The sequence below is a fragment of the Myxine glutinosa genome, chromosome 3, assembly GCF_964187855.1.
Source record: "Myxine glutinosa chromosome 3, kmMyxGlut1.1, whole genome shotgun sequence".
NCBI classification, from domain to species: Eukaryota; Metazoa; Chordata; class Myxini; order Myxiniformes; family Myxinidae; genus Myxine; species Myxine glutinosa.
The window spans coordinates 137,469,073-137,489,420 of NC_136263.1; the positions used below are offsets into that span (position 1 = coordinate 137,469,073).

General features: G+C 45.2%; 1 protein-coding gene across 3 annotated transcripts in view; it reads right to left on the reverse strand.

The window, feature by feature from the left end:
• Nucleotides 1-8,170: 8,170 nt before the first annotated feature.
• Nucleotides 8,171-20,348, reverse strand: part of MARCHF5 (membrane associated ring-CH-type finger 5) — a 366,957-nt gene continuing 354,779 nt past the window's right edge. For all 3 annotated transcript variants that reach the window (XM_068110060.2, XM_068110058.2, XM_068110059.2), the window contains exon 6: nucleotides 8,171-9,040. In XM_068110060.2, the coding sequence (XP_067966161.1) occupies nucleotides 8,903-9,040 (138 nt within the window). In that variant the 3' untranslated portion in view covers nucleotides 8,171-8,902. The remainder of the gene's footprint in view (nucleotides 9,041-20,348) is intronic.

A 20,348-nucleotide genomic window follows, 5' to 3' on the forward strand; every position in this document is an offset into this window, starting at 1 on the left:
TGTGTCTTTCACTGAGGAGAGGCTTCCGTCTGGCCACTCTGCCATAAAGCCCAGATCGGTGGAGTGTTGCAGTGATGGTTGTCCTTCTGGAAGTTTCTCCCATCTCCACACAGGATCTCTGGAGCACAGCCAGAGTCACCATCGGGTTCTTGGTCACCTCTTACCAAGGCCCTTCTCCCCCGATTGCTCAGTTTGGCTGGGTGGCCAGCTCTAAGAAGAGTCCTGGTTGTTCCAAACTTCTTCCATTTAAGAATTATGGAGGCCACTGTGCTCTTGGGAACCTTCAATGCAGCAGAATTTTTTTTGTAGGCTTCCCCAGATCTGTGCCTCGACACAATCCTGTCTCTCAGCTCTGCAGGCAGTTCCTTCAACCTCGTGGCTTGGTTTTTGCTCTGATATGCATTGTCAGCTGTGAGACCTTATATAGACAGGTGTGTGCCTTTCCAAATCATGTCCAATCAATTGAATTTACCACAGGTGGACTCCAATCAAGGTGTAGAAACATCTCAAAGATGATCAAGAGAAATGGGAGGCACCTGAGATAAATTTCAAGTGTCATAGCAAAGGGTCTGAATACTTATGTCAATGTGATATTTCACTTTTTTCTTTTTAATAAATTTGCGAAACTTTCTAAAATCCTGTTTTCTCTTTGTCATTATGGGGTATTGAGTGTAGATTGATGGGGGGAAAAATGAATTTAAACGATTTCAGCATGAGGCTGCAACATCACAAAATGTGAAAAAAGTGAAGGGGTCTGAATACTTTCTGAATGCACTCTATACTGACAAATGGGTCCACGGCTTAATGTCCACACCAGGGATGATACACCTTGTGTTGCTTCGCAAACACCCTGCTTGAGAAAAAAAACAACACAAAAGTTCATAGTCAGACCAATTAATCAAACCAAGACGAGACAGTTCACAGGTTAGTGTGTGACCTCTGCACCATTCTGTCGGGAGAAAACCCAAGTGAAAATTTTGACCTGTAACTGGGCTTTAATTTCTCCTTCATGACACTGATTAAATATAATGTGCTAAGTGAGTGATCTGGCTACAGTGAAAACACAGGCACTGACAATGCAAATTTTGGGTTAAGGTGATTGAGGGTTAGAATAAAGGTTACTTATGGCATATGTGAAGGGGTTAATCTTTGGGTTAACAACGCAGCACTTGTTGCAGTTTTGCTTTCTTAATTAGCACTGGAGTATATTTGATGGACAGTTGTTTTATTCGTTTATTTCACTGCAATTAATTATGTATGTCGGTCGTGGAGATTGTACTTTACCACCAAAACTTTTACTTTTTTATTTTATTTCACACATTGGATTACCAGCAATGTCAAGATCATTATTTCCTGATACATGAAACACCCTGCAACCCATGCCTACAGAAAACAGCCCTTTTGGAATGCCGGCCACATTTCCATCCAATCATTGATACATGAAACACCCTGCAACCCATGCCTACAGAAAACAGCCCTTTTGGAATGCCGGCCACATTTCCATCCAATCATTGATACATGAAACACCCTGCAACCCATGCCTCCAGAAAACAGCCCTTTTGGAATGCCGGCCGCATTTCCATCCAATCATTGATACATGAAACACCCTGCAACCCATGCCTCCAGAAAACAGCCCTTTTGGAATGCCGGCCGCATTTCCATCCAATCATTGATACATGAAACATCCTGCAAGCCATGCCTACAGAAAACAGCCCTTTTGGAATGCCGGCCACATTTCCATCCAATCATTGATACATGAAACACCCTGCAACCCATGCCTCCAGAAAACAGCCCTTTTGGAATGCCGGCCGCATTTCCATCCAATCATTGATACATGAAACATCCTGCAAGCCATGCCTACAGAAAACAGCCCTTTTGGAATGCCGGCCACATTTCCATCCAATCATTGATACATGAAACATCCTGCAACCCATGCCGACAGAAAACAGACTTTTTGGAATGCCGGCCACATTTCCATCCAATCATTGATACATGAAACACCCTGCAACCCATGCCTCCAGAAAACAGACTTTTTGGAATTCCGGCCACATTTCCATCCAATCATTGATACATGAAACATCCTGCAACCCATGCCGACAGAAAACAGCCCTTTTGGAATGCCGGCCACATTTCCATCCAATCATTGATACATGAAACATCCTGCAACCCATGCCGACAGAAAACAGCCCTTTTGGAATGCCGGCCACATTTCCATCCAATCATTGATACATGAAACATCCTGCAAGCCATGCCTACAGAAAACAGCCCTTTTGGAATGCCGGCCACATTTCCATCCAATCATACATGAAACACCCTGCAACCCATGCCTCCAGAAAACAGCCCTTTTGGAATGCCGGCCGCATTTCCATCCAATCATTGATACATGAAACACCCTGCAACCCATGCCTACAGAAAACAGCCCTTTTGGAATGCCGGCCACATTTCCATCCAATCATTGATACATGAAACATCCTGCAACCCATGCCTACAGAAAACAGCCCTTTTGGAATGCCGGCCACATTTCCATCCAATCATTGATACATGAAACATCCTGCAACCCATGCCGACAGAAAACAGCCCTTTTGGAATGCCGGCCACATTTCCATCCAATCATTGATACATGAAACACCCTGCCTTCCCATGCCTCCAGAAAACAGCCCTTTTGGAATGCCGGCCACATTTCCATCCAATCATTGATACATGAAACACCCTGCAACCCATGCCGACAGAAAACAGCCCTTTTGGAATGCCGGCCACATTTCCATCCAATCATTGATACATGAAACACCCTGCAACCCATGCCTACAGAAAACAGCCCTTTTGGAATGCCGGCCGCATTTCCATCCAATTATTGATAGATGAAACACCCTGCAACCCATGCCTACAGAAAACAGCCCTTTTGGAATGCCGGCCACATTTCCATCCAATCATTGATACATGAAACACCCTGCAACCCATGCCTCCAGAAAACAGACTTTTTGGAATTCCGGCCACATTTCCATCCAATCATTGATACATGAAACACCCTGCAACCCATGCCTACAGAAAACAGCCCTTTTGGAATGCCGGCCGCATTTCCATCCAATCATTGATACATGAAACACCCTGCAACCCATGCCGACAGAAAACAGCCCTTTTGGAATGCCGGCCACATTTCCATCCAAACATTGATACATGAAACACCCTGCAACCCATGCCTACAGAAAACAGCCCTTTTGGAATGCCAGCCGCATTTCCATCCAATCATTGATACATGAAACACCCTGCAACCCATGCCTACAGAAAACAGCCCTTTTGGAATCCCGGCCACATTTCCATCCAATCATTGATACATGAAACACCCTGCAACCCATGCCTACAGAAAAGAGCCCTTTTGGAATGGCGGCTGCATTTCCATTAAATCATTGATACATGAAACACCCTGCAACCCATGCCTACAGAAAACAGCCCTTTTGGAATGCCGGCCGCATTTCCATCCAATCATTGATACATGAAACACCCTGCAACCCATGCCTACAGAAAACAGCCCTTTTGGAATGCCGGCTGCATTTCCATCCAATCATTGATACATGAAACACCCTGCAACCCATGCCTACAGAAAACAGCCCTTTTGGAATGCCGGCCGCATTTCCATCCAATCATTGATACATGAAACACCCTGCAACCCATGCCTACAGAAAACAGCCCTTTTGGAATGCCGGCCACATTTCCATCCAATCATTGATACATGAAACACCCTGCAACCTATGCCTACAGAAAACAGCCCTTTTGGAATGCCGGCCGCATTTCCATCCAATTATTGATAGATGAAACACCCTGCAACCCATGCCTACAGAAAACAGCCCTTTTGGAATGCCGGCCACATTTCCATCCAATCATTGATACATGAAACACCCTGCAACCCATGCCTCCAGAAAACAGACTTTTTGGAATTCCGGCCACATTTCCATCCAATCATTGATACATGAAACACCCTGCAACCCATGCCTACAGAAAACAGCCCTTTTGGAATGCCGGCCGCATTTCCATCCAATCATTGATACTTGAAACACCCTGCAACCCATGCCGACAGAAAACAGCCCTTTTGGAATGCCGGCCACATTTCCATCCAATCATTGATACATGAAACACCCTGCAACCCATGCCTACAGAAAAGAGCCCTTTTGGAATGGCGGCTGCATTTCCATCCAATCATTGATACATGAAACACCCTGCAACCCATGCCTACAGAAAACAGCCCTTTTGGAATGCCGGCCGCATTTCCATCCAATCATTGATACTTGAAACACCCTGCAACCCATGCCGACAGAAAACAGCCCTTTTGGAATGCCGGCCACATTTCCATCCAATCATTGATACATGAAACACCCTGCAACCCATGCCTACAGAAAACAGCCCTTTTGGAATGCCAGCCGCATTTCCATCCAATCATTGATACATGAAACACCCTGCAACCCATGCCTACAGAAAAGAGCCCTTTTGGAATGGCGGCTGCATTTCCATCCAATCATTGATACATGAAACACCCTGCAACCCATGCCTACAGAAAACAGCCCTTTTGGAATGCCGGCCGCATTTCCATCCAAACATTGATACATGAAACACCCTGCAACCCATGCCTACAGAAAACAGCCCTTTGGGAATGCCGGCTGCATTTCCATCCAATCATTGATACATGAAACACCCTGCAACCCATGCCTACAGAAAACAGCCCTTTTGGAATGCCGGCCGCATTTCCATCCAATCATTGATACATGAAACACCCTGCAACCCATGCCTACAGAAAACAGCCCTTTTGGAATGCCGGCGGCATTTCCATCCAATTATTGATACATGAAACACCCTGCAACCCATGCCTACAGAAAACAGCCCTTTTGGAATGCCGGCCGCATTTCCATTCAATCATTGATACATGAAAGATCCTGCAACAATATATTGGACTTCATCACATCAGTGAGTCCGTGTCCGACGTTCCACAACATGGTCAAGGATGGTTGTGCATGCCTATTCGTAGTTTAAGAACAAATTGTACAGAAAATCCAAGTTATGGTTCCGGTTTGAGCACTTTACTACTTTTTATAGCTCATTACCGATTTTATATACAAATTTTGTGTCATATACGTGTATACTTGTGAGCCCCTCAGAATGAATATATGAGTAATAAAATATACAAACGGATCTGATATTTTCTACCAAGTCAGATGTACAAGGGCACTCGTGCCCAATTGCGCTGACAAACAACGAAATGAAATGTCCGTACTCAGGACAGGGAACGAGGCAAATAGAGAGAGGAAGGTCGACATGATGATGCCAACAGCATAAAATAAACCTTTCGAGAAATGGATTCATGAAATGTGCTCCACTAGTCATGCTTCCGCATCACTATTTATTAGCTTCACAGAAATACCCACAATTGCATCATCTGCAGCAAAGTTCTACAGAATGCCACAAATGGAAACAGCATTCTGCATCGAAATACATTATTTTCCCATCATACACTCCTCTAATGACATTAGCCATTTGCAATCCCGATAAGAAACATTTTCTCGTGATGGTAAAAACATTTGCCAATTTCGCTGCTTCACAGAACTTCCAATCTGACTGCACTGCCGGCAATCTATGAAAGAATTGACTATATACACGTCTGTTCTGATTTCTCATATAATGTCAGCAATGATAAACTTAGCAGGGAGAGGTTCCGGTCGGATGTCATAAAAAAATAACCCAGTAAATTAACTATCTGCGTCGTGGAACAGTGACTGTCCGTCAAGTTTTAAAAGCTTTCACCGGCAATGCCAAAGTTACTTTTGATTGTCAGAAAAATTTGACAAATAGTACAAACAAGCATATTTAATATATTTCATTAAGCGTGATGAAGCATTAAGAACTGATGTGATGAAGTCCAATATATTGCTGCAGTTCTGCGAACCAGCACTCTCCGAAGCAACAAAACAGCATACAGAGTCCGCAGTTAGTTATTTCTTTAGTAAACGTTCAGATAGTCCTCCCTCTGTGTAGTGGGTTTCATGGGTCAATCTGTGCCATGTGGGTTTAGCGAGGTCCCCCCCCCCCCTTCTTTATTTTGCTTTAAAATACGGCACAGTCGCCAACCAAGAGAAGTGCACCTAATTTGCATATGTGCACCTCATTTGCATATGTGTGCCAGATCACACCAAGCGCAGTCACCAAACCAACAAAGAGTAGAGAGTGCCCCTAATTTGCATATGTGCGCCAGATCACACCAAGCGCAATTGCCAAACCAACAAAGAGAAGTGCACCTAATTTGTATATGTGCGCCAGGTCACACCAAGCGCAGTCACCAAACCAACAAAGAGAAGAGCGTGCACCTAATTTGCATATGAGCGCCAGATCACACCAAGCACAATCGCCAAACCAACCAAGAAAAGTGCACCTAATTTGCATATGCGTTGCAAGAATGGGATTCAAACAGCACACCAACTCCCAATGGTTCCAACCACTCGAGGAAACCGCATCGCCCACCACTAACGACTGTGAATCTCCCAACCATCTCTGCACCGCCATACCATAACTGCCTTCCTCCACAAGAAGAAACAGCAACCCATCTCACACTTTTATGAACCACCACACTCAAACCACCCCCGATTGACCTTGATTGCTTAACCACCATCCCAAGGACTCAGACCACCACCACACAACCACAGCCAACCACTACAGCCCTGCCTTTACCTTCGGAACAGTCAACAACAAGCTCACGTTACGTGCATCCATATCTCCATCGTCAAAACATCGATAACAGAAAGCGCAAAAGTGCGCTTGTCTCCATGTAACTTCTTTTAAATAGCCCTTACTCTCCACTTGCCTGCCATACCACTTGGGTCCCCAGCGCACATTTGTGCCCTAAACGCACAGCCAAAAATGTCCGGCCTATGTTAAGTACGAAGCTCCGGTCCGTGGCATGACTAGGGAGCCCATGAGAACAAAAAGCGCATGGCAAACCGGCAGCGCAAATGATGCGAGTGAGGGGCCCGGCTGGACCAATGGGCATGCTGCGATTGGGCTAAACAGGGCGGGGCGTGAACTTCACCCCCGGTCACCATGCCTAAAAGAGGTGGAGCATGGCCCTCAACTTCTGCTTAGCTCCTCCCCTCTCCAGGCAAAGATAGGGTGGTAATTAGCAAGTGTTTGGGCTGTCTGTCTTCTGGTCTGGGTCAACAAATCAGTTTGGGGTCTGAGCTGTCTGGTGCAACAAGGATTCTGGGTTAGAACAAGTCATGAGCTGGCAGAGAGCAGAGCACTGAACAGGATGTGGACGAGCTAGCGGCGGTGTCAGATCCAGATGAGAGAACAAGAGCAGAAATTATACAGACCCTAACTAAAGGAGTTTCACAACGAATTTTCCTCCATGACCCCAAATCCATGGCGTGGGGCAGCGAGGGACACGACTGTCCTCACGTGGTGAGATAGTGGGCGGAACAACCTCAAACACTCTTTCCCTCTTTTAAAAACTCTGACGGTGTGACTCTAATTGGCACCAACATTGTGTTATTTATTAAGTTTGCAATAAAGGGGATAATTACGGAGTTAGCTCTTCACTGTGTTTTTCTGCTGTGTGTATTGTCACACTTGCACGAATCCTCCCCAATTGCATGTCTTATGTCCTTCCCAGCTTGCACACAATAAAAAGAATTGCTTTAACTGCACACAGATTTTCCTCGACCCCCTTTGTGTAAACAAACCCTGTATTTTTGTTCTTCTGATCTTTCTGTGCCTGTCATTCCCTCATTGGTTTAGTGTAGCCCATACAAGGTTAGACAGGACATTTCAGTTCCGACCGATTAGCTACAGTATATATGTCTGATGTGCACTGACAGTTTTTGCTCGGCTGCATCTCATTAAAACCGAAAATAAAATCAGTGCACATTGAGGGCACGAAACCTGGTTGGAAAACCACATCACCCACAGGTAAATGGTAATTGGATGGAAGACCCAGGGGAACCTGGTCGACTAGTTATCTCCCCCTCATAGTAAACCCCCGAAACCGGTGGCTGCAGCAACAACAACAACAATATATATATATACACACACACACACACACACACTTATTTATTAATTTAAATAAAGTGATTGAGGTTTATTGAAGAGCTGAATTGTCATAAATACCAATTTAGGCATAACCAGAGAAGAGCCGTAAAAAGGAATACAAGCACTTTAATCATATAATCTGTACACCACCCAGTGCAAACTCCTTTAATATTACACAAAATAAGGTGTTTAAACCAAGACCATTTTCCCCGTCTTATTTGAAAAGAGGATTCTGCAAGTAAATTTAGTCGTACAAATAATGAGTGAAAGAGGCTATTCATGGCAATTTTCACCATGATGCTGAAGATTAAGGAAGGAACATTGCTTCTGGCTGCATACATAAAGAATACAGGTGATAAGAACGGACAAGAAATACCAATCAGCTTTGAGAGTTCCTGGTTCAAAATCACCATAATAGATGCAGTTAAATGATTTCAGAACCCAGCGGTACAAATACAGTGCGCCTAATATGTCATCTGCCAATGGGATGGCATTTCACATTGAGCTGGCATGTCAGTCCAGAAATTAGAGCTCATGCTGCTTTGTTTGCCTCTTTTTTTTGTGCAAACCTTCATAAACACACTGTCATCCTTTGCAGAAGTGCCCTTGTCACTTAGCATCAGCCAATCAAAGGCTACTTCTATATCGTTGCCTGCAATTTAGTGTGCCACAACAAAAGAAGTGGAATAAAATAGAAGCAAGTAAAATGGCGAACGAAAATGGAAAACGACAAAAATAATGATCATAATAGTAAGAACCCAAACCAATTCCAAAGGGAAAACTGGAAGCAGAGGTTGCTATATTCACTCAGCATGAGGCTCATCCAGAAACAGTCCACTCATTGGGATGCAGGTGGTGTGGACGTCACCGTTGCATCAGGACAGTTCAGGATGCGACGATGTGCTTGTCGCAGATATTGCTGTTGCCTGAAGTACACCTTGAAAGCACCCTTGATGGCAACAAAAGCAATGCCACCCTGTAACAAGAGGCAGGCATTCATGCAAAACTGTTAATGCGATGCAATAGATGATGAAATAATAAAAATGAAACCGTCATTTCAAAAGAGCACACGCAGTTCGATTGCATTGCCCTCTGTTCCTCCTCCTTTGCGGAATCAAGTTTAAATCTATGAATCTATGGAAGCACACGATGGAGCTTTGACAGCATACTACGTCCTGGTGCCAACCGTGCCTCATTGTGCAGCCGTGTCATTTCTTTGTACATTGGTATGCGCCTCGCAGAACGCTCTCGGAGATGTAACTTGTACACTGGGTGGTAAATGCTTTGGGAATGCCAGACAGAACTTGGAAAGAACTAATAATGTTCAATGTTCAAACTGGTCTTGCAGCTCTATCAAGCAAAATATGCATGCACATTGTGTGCTTTTCCAGAAGCAAGGTAAGAGAGAATAAAATTTTGTCTGACATAATCTGTTAAAGTCTGTTGAGCAATACAAAAATAAAGCTGTGATATACTTGATAAAAAGTAAAAACTATAACTTGGAACATAGCATAAGTAAATACATTTACATAAAAAATAAATAATGAACATAATGGGGCATTCTTGAATTTTGTTTCTTTACAGTTTTTGTACAAAGCTCGGATCAGGAAACAACATAACACAAGGAACTAGAACGGCACTCCTTAGAGCGCATACCTCCACCAGGCTCAACATTTTACATTTTTTATCCCATTGATAGGCCGGATTCCGGACCTGAACCAACATCTAATCGGCTTGTTATTGTCACCTAACCAACTCATCCACCATGTTTTGGCATAAGTTGGCCACATCTTTCTAAAATATCGTGCTATATATCGTTTTTGGCCCCATCACTCAATGGTGAGGAATCACAGAAATATTAGAGAGTTCTCGTGTCCGTATTTGGATATTCACCAAAATCGAACAGATTCGTCCTTGTCAAACACCCAATATGTCCACCAAGTTTCATCCGAATCCCTCCAAAACCTTTTGAGATATCGTGCGATATATCGTTTTGTGTTGCCCAATGGTGAAGAATCACTTTAAAAAAAATGGATCCAGATCCGGATCCGAATCTTCACCAAAACCGAATCATTTCATTCTTGTCACATACCCAACCGCCCCACTAAACTTTGCCAAAATCCGTCTGCAACTTTTTGAGATATCTTGTTCACAAACAGAGGCAGGGGAGAAAACATAGCCTACATCCACCTTAGGTGGCAGAGGTACCAAAAGAAAGAGAAGGGGGGAAATACCAACAGCAGCGCCACGGGAGAAAACGAGACAGACAGCAAGGGATGCGTGTAACGATGAGGGTTAGGGGATAATGTAGGGTTGGATAAGATGGATACAGGAGCAAACTCTCAGAAAGGAAAACCTGGAAATTGTGGAGTTGGCAAGGGTGGTTTAATGAGGGGAAAAAGATCATGGTTTTGGATCGGGGTGACCTGAGATGGTTGCCTCAGCTGTGGTGCCTGAGATGCTGTCTTGACAACCTGGAGGGAAGAATGAGATGGAAGAGAAGGTGGAGTGGAGGTGGGTGGTGATTCTGATTCTGGATTTTGATAGTTGCACCAGAAGAGGGTTGCTGGTGGACCGCATATGTCCTGCAGATACCTAGGGGGGGGATAAAGCATGGAGAGGGCAGAGGGTGCAAGACCAGAAAGGAGGCGGTAGAAGACAGAGCCACCACCTACCTGTCTGCGATGGAAAAGTGACGACCCATCGACTCAGGTTCATCATGGGAGATTCCAATAATCTTGAGGCCTTTGTTTCCATGGCATTAAGCTGAGCAAGGTGTGAGGCAGGGGCACCAGCCCAAAGGGAAGAGCTGTACTCAATAAAGTTGCAAATAAAGGCCTTGGAGTTCAGGTGTGAATCATTTGATAAACTCAAAATAAGAGTTCAGGTGTGCCAAGGTAGGACATTGCACGACAGAGGATGTTCACTCGGCGACTGGCTTTGGGGGCCAAATTTCAAATGTGGTTTGTCCAAGAAAATATCACGGCTGATAGTGAGGCCCAAACGTTTGAGTGACTGAACTCCCTTGAGAGGGCTGGGTATGTAGATGGGCGGGTTAGCAGTACGGTCCTTTCAAAGATAGATAGATAGTGAGACTGAGATTTGTCAAGGATTGAATGACATATCCCAAGTGTTTGACCAGCTTGTGATTTTGTGAAGGTCTGAAGACAGGGAATAGGCTGCAGCCTTAAGCTGGCATGCCAGTCCAGAAGGTCCTGGCCTGGCATGCTAGTCATCGTCAGTCCTCGTCTGAAAGATGAGGGATGTCACAGCAGAGAGTGCAGTCATCAGCAAAGAGATAAAGAGGATTTTCCAGTCAGAAATCACTGATGAAGATTAAATATAGGATGGGGCCAAGAACACTGCCTTGTGGCACTCCAGCCTTTACAGGGAGAGGAGATTAAAATATTCCGTTGAGAGCCACATGTTAGCTATGAGAGTGGAGGAAGTCAGTAATCCAAGAGTGGTGCTGGTATTGGATGCCGTAGGCAGAGAGTTTGGAGAGCAAGGCAGTATGCCAGACTGTATCGAAAGCTTGAGATATGTTTTGAGAGACGGCCCTGATCTCATGTCTGACATTGAGGGTCTCCATCCATTGTTGGTAGAGTATAAGCAGCATGTTCAAGGCAGAGTGACCTGGTCTGAATCTGAATTGATGAACAGAGATGAGGTTGGAGAAAGGGAATGATTTAATGTCAACTGCAATGATGGTTGATGTGTTTGAATCCATGACCTTGCTGATGATTGGAAGTAAGCTAATATGTGTGTAGTTATAAGGGGATCAGTCTTTTCACCTTGTCACCCTGTGCTTGCGAAGCAAAAAGCAGGGTTAGGCATTCAGTTATATATGTGTGCAGTATGTGTGCCGTGTCTGCATTTTAAAAATCAATTTTCTAGGCAATCATTGGTCCGATTGACAAGAGATTTTACCGTAGGAGCGCCTCTGCCTGTATATTATTTTGCTGATAATTATGACATCACACCTCACTTGGTAACGGACGACATCTTGGAAAAACGTTACATCTTTATATCTCCCAAACCGCTTAATGGAAAAATTCAAACATGGCTCAAGTACACCCCATGGGGAATAAGATATTGTTGCGGTTCTGAGAGTGTACATAGTGATCATTAAAGGTTAAAGGTTTGCCCCCATAGTTAGTCCACAAGCAACACGTAGGCCACCTTAGAACATTAGTTATGTCATAGTATGTGTGTAGGATAAGGCCATTTCCATTAGTAATACCTGCGTTGTGTAAAATAAATAAGAGTAGGTCCCGTTCATTTAGCCTCCACCCTCCAATCGACCGAGTTGGGCAGCATCCATCCCGCGCCCTGATTCGGCTATGGCACCTCGCCTTGGGATGCTCACTAGTTGAGGGACACGAGGTAGGCCTGAGAGAGGGTGGAGCCGGCGTTGAGGTCGGGGAGCGGCAGCGAGACGGTAAGAGCCAACAACCAACCAGGGCTCGGGTGAAATGGCGTGAGGGGCGTGGTAAGGGCGCGGCTGGCAAGTTCCAGAGGGTTCGCTGGGCGGCGCTATATAAACGCGCACACAAAGCCCTTGAGAGGACTGATGAGCGAGGGGCTTTGTAAAAAGGACTTATGCGGAGGGCTTATGCGACATGACTGTGCTAAAAGGCCTCGTGAGGAAAGCGCATTGGAAGAGGACTGCAGCGGATACGCGCTTTGAAAGCGCAGGTATGCTATTGAACTTGCATTGGGGAGCGCCTATTGAGCGGTATTGGGAGCGCATATAGCGCCAGTGCATCTAATATGTACGCGACCGTGGTCGCCAGTAACCGCCAGCCAGCCTTGCCTTTCGCCCAGTAATTGTCCGCTCCGCGTAAACGACCCGCGGGGAGCTTCTGCTGCCCTGACCATCTGCTTCACGGTACAAGTTGGGGACCGGAGCGACTGCCGGGACGCCATCATCCCTGGACCACCACCCTGACCTTCTACATCCCCGTGTGAGTGTGTCTGAGAGTGAAACGGGCCCGTGTCCAGGGGATAAGTATAAGACTGTATAAGCTTCACTGTGTGTTCTTCTTCTCCTTCCTGTACAAAGTGTAAATAAACCAATCTGTTCTTCCTGTCTTTCCTGATTCGACCGTATCAGTCCTTTCCTCCATTGGGTAAGCGTGGCACGATTCGGAACCACTCAGATCGGGTTTAGTTCCTGTTAACAGCTCGGATCACGGCTCGCTATCGCTCGGCGTTTCCACTACAACCGTGATTCGGGCGGGGTTATTTCCTTGCTTCCTGGGAGGCGTTGGTAATTAGGTATTAGGAATTCGGCCTACGACCCTACCCAACGCTGATCGGAAGGAACGTCATAGCCCTGGATCATGTCGGCTAGTAAAAGACAAGGGGACTAATCCCCCCTTGGTAAGGGGAAAGGCCGACGTTGAGATCCGCAACAATATGTTAATGATGATGTCATAGGTGCCTCCATTGTGACGTCATAATTCGACAAGTACAATGCTTGATCTGATCAGTATGAAATTTTTTTTTCCCTCTGCAACTGTTAGTCTGATGAACACGAAATTTTCAGAATATGAGCGGCTCCTGTAGAATTGTTATAATCATAATTATGACGTTATTGGTCACGTGGTACAGGCGTCATCTTGGAAAAATCGAAAAAAGTTGCACCCCTATATCTCCGAAACCACTACATGGAAAACACTGAAATATGGCTCAATGTCAAGCACTCCCCTTGGGGAATAAGATATGTTAATGATGATGTCATCAGTACCATAATAATGACATCATAATTCGGCAAGTGCAATGCTTGATTCAATCAGTATGAATTTTTTTCTCTGCAATTCTTGTACCGATTGACACAAAATTTTCACCATAGGAACGACTCCTCCTGTAGAATATTTTAATGATAATTATGACGTCATAGTTCAGCGGTAAAGGCGCCATCTTGCAAAAACCGAAAAAATTTCCCCTGTATATCTCCGACCCCGCTCCATGGAAAAAAATTGAAACATGGCTCATTATCAAGTACACCCCATGGGGAATAAGATATGTTAATGATGACGTCATTGGTGCCTTCATTATGACATCATAAATTGACAGGGACAACGCTTAGTCTGATCATTTTGAAATTTATTGAGCGTGATCTACGCAACAATTATATTAGAGAATATAAATTTATGTCACGTGGTCTGGCAGCCATATTGGATCAGAGAAAAAAAACAACTTCAAAAACAAAAGAGTTGACTCGCACCAAGTTGACTGTGCAGGGAAAGTATTCTATGAATACCATCCAGTTATGTAATGCATTCATGTTGGCTGATTTCCCAGCAGAGGGAAGATGATCTAGTGCGAGGCAGCAGAGCAAGGTTTTAGGACACGCGTGCAGAGGTTGTCCGGTCCAGTTGCCTAATCAGAGTTGAGGGTTGTCAGAAACCCTCTCCACATTCTCAGGTGCAAAAGACAGAGTCGAAGAGATGTTGGGTGTGACTGGGTAGGGTGGGTACATAGAGCGAGGGGTTGGGAACACAAGAGTTGGAAGCAAACACATAAATGTGGGATTTGGCCTTTCATGAGTCGGCTGTGGTGCCATTTGAAGAAAGGGAAAGCAGAGCATACACCAGAGACAGACTTAACAAGGCACCACCAGGTTTTAGAGGAGGAAGACGGGTTTGAAAATGAAATCTTTAGGTTGGACAGGTGTTGTTTTCTGGCTCTCCCGAGAGTCAACACAAACTTGGATTTGCCTTCCAGGAGGAGAATTCAAGTTGTTTTAACGTAACTGCCTCACCACAGGATTTAGTGTGCTATGGCACGGAAGGATGGGTATGATAACTGAAGAGGAGATTGGATGGATCTGTGCATAAGGGAGATCAATGTTATGTGGAAGGATTCCCAGGCTGGCTCCTGAATGAGGGGCGGTAGATATAAGGGACCAGTCCTGAAGTGCAATGGCTGTTTGCAGTCCTTGCCAATTTGCCTGAGTGAACTGCCAGACTTGCCGGCACTGAGGCTTGTGTCTGAGAATGGCTAAGAGAGATGTTGACTGTCACAAACATATAAATCAAATAACCCAATTAGAGCAGAGGAAGGGCATGAGACATTGGTGGCTAAGTTGGTCATAGCTAAATCCAGAAGGGAGGATTTGTAATGGACAGAAATCTAGATGGGAAAGTTCACAGATTGTCTCATGCAGTCGCAGAAGCCATTTGCTGAAGTATCATGGTTGGTGAGAGAGGTACCAACACCCAGCCAATTGGCATGGTGACAATTTAAATCACCACATATGAGGAAGAGAGAGTTGGGATAAGTGGTTAAAAGTTGGTTCCTGTTTTCTGAGAGAGAGAGGTGAAGTTGGAGGAATCACTGTTAGGAGGATGGTACAACACAGAGACAAACACAAGGTGGGAGAGGAGGGGAAGTCACAGTCAACTAGAGGTACTCCTGAGGTTTGGAAGGTGTCAGAGCAGTACACAGAGAGTGAGAAATTGAGTTTCTTATGTACAGTGAAACTCCGCTGCAAGGACAGGGTTCAGGACAATCAAACCAGAGGAGGCAATAGCAAAGGAGAGACATTAATGGGTCAGGGATGTCCTGTTGGTGGAAGGATTATGTTAAACAGATGGTGTCCGATTTATCGGCAGTGACCTGGATTGAGAGATCTGTCAGGTTGAAGTGGAGACCTCAGATGTTTGAGGTGGAGGAGCTTCTGGTAGGATGCAGGACAGGAGAAGAGGAGCTGCTGGTAGGGTGCAGAACAGGAGAGGAGGAGCTGCTGGTAGAGTGCAGGATAGGAGATGAGGAGCTGCTGGTAGAGTGCAGGACAGGAGAGGAGGAGCTGCTGGTAGAGTGCAGAACAAGAGAGGAGGAGCTGCTGGTAGAGTGCAGGACAGGAGATGAGGAGCTGCTGGTAGAGTGCAGGACAGGAGAGGAGGAGCTACTGGTAGAGTGCAGGACAGGAGATGAGGAGCTGCTGGTAGAGTGCAGAACAAGAGAGGAGGAGCTGCTGGTAGAGTGCAGGACAGGAGATGAGGAGCTGCTGGTAGAGTGCAGGACAGGAGAGGAGGAGCTACTGGTAGAGTGCAGGACAGATGAGGAGCTGCTGGTAGAGTGCAGGACAGGAGAGGAGGAGCTGCTGGTAGGGTGCAGCAATGGGGAAAGGAGCAGGGATAGGGAATGGGGAGGGGAAAGGCCATGTGGTGGCAAGGCTGGGAGAAGGGACATGACGGCTGCCATTCTCGACTTCTTCGTTCAGCTTTCATTGTCCATTGGTCTGAAGATAGGACAAATAAAGAGCTGTCTTATTATCTTCCGGAAGGCTGTCGGTTAAAATTCGAAGATAGTGGCTCAGGATTACTATTGCTGAAAAAGGAACCTGTTCCAGTCTGGTAAATATGGACACCGAAACACGGAAGGCCAAATCCGGGCAAACCAGCTCTCAACTACATAAACATGTTGATGGATACCGGCCTGGAGACCGAGGAACTACACCAGGCAAATGCTTGAGGGGACTGATTATTGAGGGGACTGGAAGCTGAAGATTAATGTCATCTGAGTACGGTGTAAGAGCCACCTTAAGAAGAAGAAGTAGATTGATTTTCTGGAATAACCCAAAACACAACATTTTACACTAAGTATTTTGCATGAGGATATATGGTAACAATTCTGCCTGATGAATATTAGGGGCGTTCCAGAGGGATGAACATGAATAGGGTCAAGACTAAATTTATCAATAGAAGATCCTGCATTCATTTGCAACATTCATTTTTACAACTTCCGCTCTATATCTAATGTGTAAGGACAACGTTAATTAGAAGAGTGCTTTCTTCCGAGCTCGAAAGTCCTGGATTTGATTTGAGTATTAGTAGTAGTGCAGAGTCAGCAGGGAGCACAGCGTTTCAGAGTTTGTAATTCTTTTGAGTAAACGATAATTCTTTGGAGTGAATGATAAGCTGGCTATCCTGTCTATTAGGAGAGAGAAGAAATATCGCATTTTGGGGGAGGCAAAAGGGTCTTTTGGCTGCTTTCTTGAGCAAATATTAAAAGGTTATGTAAAGCTCAATGAGGAACATTACAAATATACAACTGGCGGCCGTATACCATGAAATGATGCGACTAAAATGGGGGATCAGACCAAATATTCACATACGTGTTGAAAAGCAAGTTGATGGTGTAGGATGTGCAATGAGCGAGAGGTAACAATGCAGGATAAACATCAAAGTGATTGCATTGCTTGAAAAAAAGAAAGATGAAAACAAAATCAATGTTGAAGAGGGCCAGAAGAGAATGCAGGATGCCAACAGAACGGGGATTGCTATTGCAATCAGTCGAGAGACCCAGTTCGGGCATATGAAGTTTAGACCAGCTTGGCAACAAAAGCAATTCATTATGGATGCCACCCCCAACTCGGTCCGCATGCCAACTTCATTTTCCGTGATGTCTCGCATGATACTGTGTATGGGCTTTGTGCAATCATTATAAGCAAAATGATTGTGTTGCTCCACTTAGAAATTGCCTTATGTAATTTAATTTCATAATTAAAAATGTGGTTCAATAACAGCGTAAACGCGAACAGAACAAAGTAACTTTCAATGGGCTAGTGGGGGGGGGGGGGGGGGGGGATGGGGGAGGGGGGAAGAAAGAAGGGTGGTTAAACACTTCCCGTCATTTTGGTACAATAAAGCACCATTGAATAGTTAATGTTATTTTTCTGACTTGCATGATATTTATGGTAAAATCAATGCTTGCAAGAGATAGCCCAATAACAAGCTTATTAACGTAATTGTGCTCGTCAGATATAAACAGCTCAGGCTATCTGTATAATAATCTATATAATAATAGCGTAAGGACTCGACTTTGTTATCCCGTTTTACACCGCACCCAGTGACCCGATGCCCACGGCACTAATGGATTTACGATCTACGAACCGCGCTCTTTGTTTATCACGTACAGACATACTCGAAAAATCTGAATTAGCCGACGTTGGGGCCAAAAAGCATCCGATTAACTGCCGATACGACGCCATCTTACGACGCCATCGTATTGGCGTCTGCTGGGTGAAGGCGAAGCAAGCCGTCCGCTGATTGGACAGTCGAAGGCGACAGCAAGCCGTCCACTGAGTGGACAATCCCAGAGTGGTGCTATGCCGATTCCTATTACGAATCCATTCATTTTTCAAAAGTATATCGTAGCATTGTCATTTAAGTAGATTGCAATAAATACGTTGTTCATATACGCACTCTTCATTCTCATCTTTCTTCCTAACTCTTACTCGGACAAGCAAATCCCCTATGCCATCCATAATGGTACACTCTATCCATACACCACATCCTCCCTTCCGTGGATGTTCCACGGGTTTCGGCTAGTCTATATAATAATAGCGTAAGGACTCGACTTTGTTATCCCTTTTACACCGCACCCAGTGACCCGATGCCCACGGCACTAATGGATTTACGATCTACGAACCGCGCTCTTTGTTTATCACGTACAGCCATACTCGAAAAATCTGAATTAGCCGACGTTGGGGCCCAAAAGCATCCGATTAACTGCCGATACGACGCCATCTTACGATGCCATCGTATTGGCGTCTGGTGGGCGAAGGCGAAGCAAGCTGTCCGCTGATTGGACAGGCGAAGGCGAAAGCAAGCCGTCCACTGAATGGACAATCCAGAGCATGCATTTGTGCCGGTGTCGGCGATCGTTGTTCATATACGCAGTCTTCATTCTCATCTTTCTTCCTAACTCTTACTCGGAGAAGCAAATCCCCTATGCCATCTATAATGGTACACTCTATCCATACACCACATCCTCCCTTCCGTGGATGTTCCACGGGTTTCGGCGAGTAAATATGGTTTGAACAACTTAGATTGAATGTTGTACGACCCCTGGTCAGTATTGCAAACAAAGCAGAGCTTCAATAAAAACAATACATGCATGTTCCATGGACTGACGTATTGAAAATGTTACACCAGGACTCGCACCCCACGTTAAATAAATAAATAATAAAATTAATAAATAAGCATGCCCAGCATGGAAGCATGCCCACCCTGGCATCTGCCAACGTGGACCATCTCCGAACCACCCATTCCAACTCTCACTTCCTCATATGTGGTGATCACAACTGTTGCCATGCCAATTGGCTGGGTGTAGGTATCTCTCGAATGATAAAATGGCTTGATGGGCATCATCCAAGGAATGAACTTTCCGACCCAGATTTGTCCCAATGGCACGGTCTCCCTCGTGGACTTGGTAATGACGATTTTCCAACCAATGTCTCCATTTCGCCTGCTGCTCCAATAGGATCATCTGATTATGTGCTTGTGAGAGTTAACATTTCTCTGGCTTTTGTCAGAGAACTCCCTCAGTGCTGTCGAGTCTGGCAGTTCACTCAAGTTGACTGGCAGGCACTGAAAACTGCCCTCTCATGTCATCATCCTACCATTTACCATACCTATCCTCTTGCACCTGCTACAAAGAGCCAAGTTGCCTTCAAACAAGTTGCCCTCTCTTCCTGGAAGGTAAATCCAACTGAAGGCAAGTGTGTGTCCACCCTCAGGAAAGACAGAAAACAACATTTGGCTAACCTCAAACTTGTCTCCTTTGAAGACTTGGTGGCACCTTATCAAGTCTATCTCTAGTATATACTACACATCCATCCCTACCCTCACTTCAAATGGCACCACAGCTGACTCTGCTCGTGAGAAGGCCGAATGCCACAATTCTGTGTTTACTTCCAAATCTTGTGTACCCAACCCCTCACTCCCAAATACCTACGCTCGTATCCAACTGCTCCTGGATGTGTCTTTCCCACTTAAGAAGGTGGAGATAGTTCTGGCAAACGTCGACTCCGATTCTGCAACATGACCAGCTGGTGTCAGCGCATGCGTCCGAAAAACTTGCTCTGCTGCTCTTCCTCATTCTCTTTCTGCTCAGACATGAGATCAGGACCATCTCTCTGGACATATATTGAGCACTTGATACAGTCTGGTACTCCCCCACTTTCTCCAAACTCTTTGATTATGGCATCCGAGGTCACCTTCTCTCATGGATCAGTGACTTCCTCCTCTCCCGTATTCATCATGTAGCTCATAACGGGATCCTCTCATCTCCTCCCTGTGAAGGCTGGAGTGCCCCATGGCAGTGTTTTGGGAATCAGGAGGTGGTCCAATACTTGGAATGCATCTTTCAACCAAAATAAATCCCACACACTGACTTTGTCTCTCCGAAAGTACAATCGGGAAAACCCACCTTCCTAAACAACCCATTTGAAGAGGTTCAGTCACTCAATTTTGGGTCTCATCATCAGT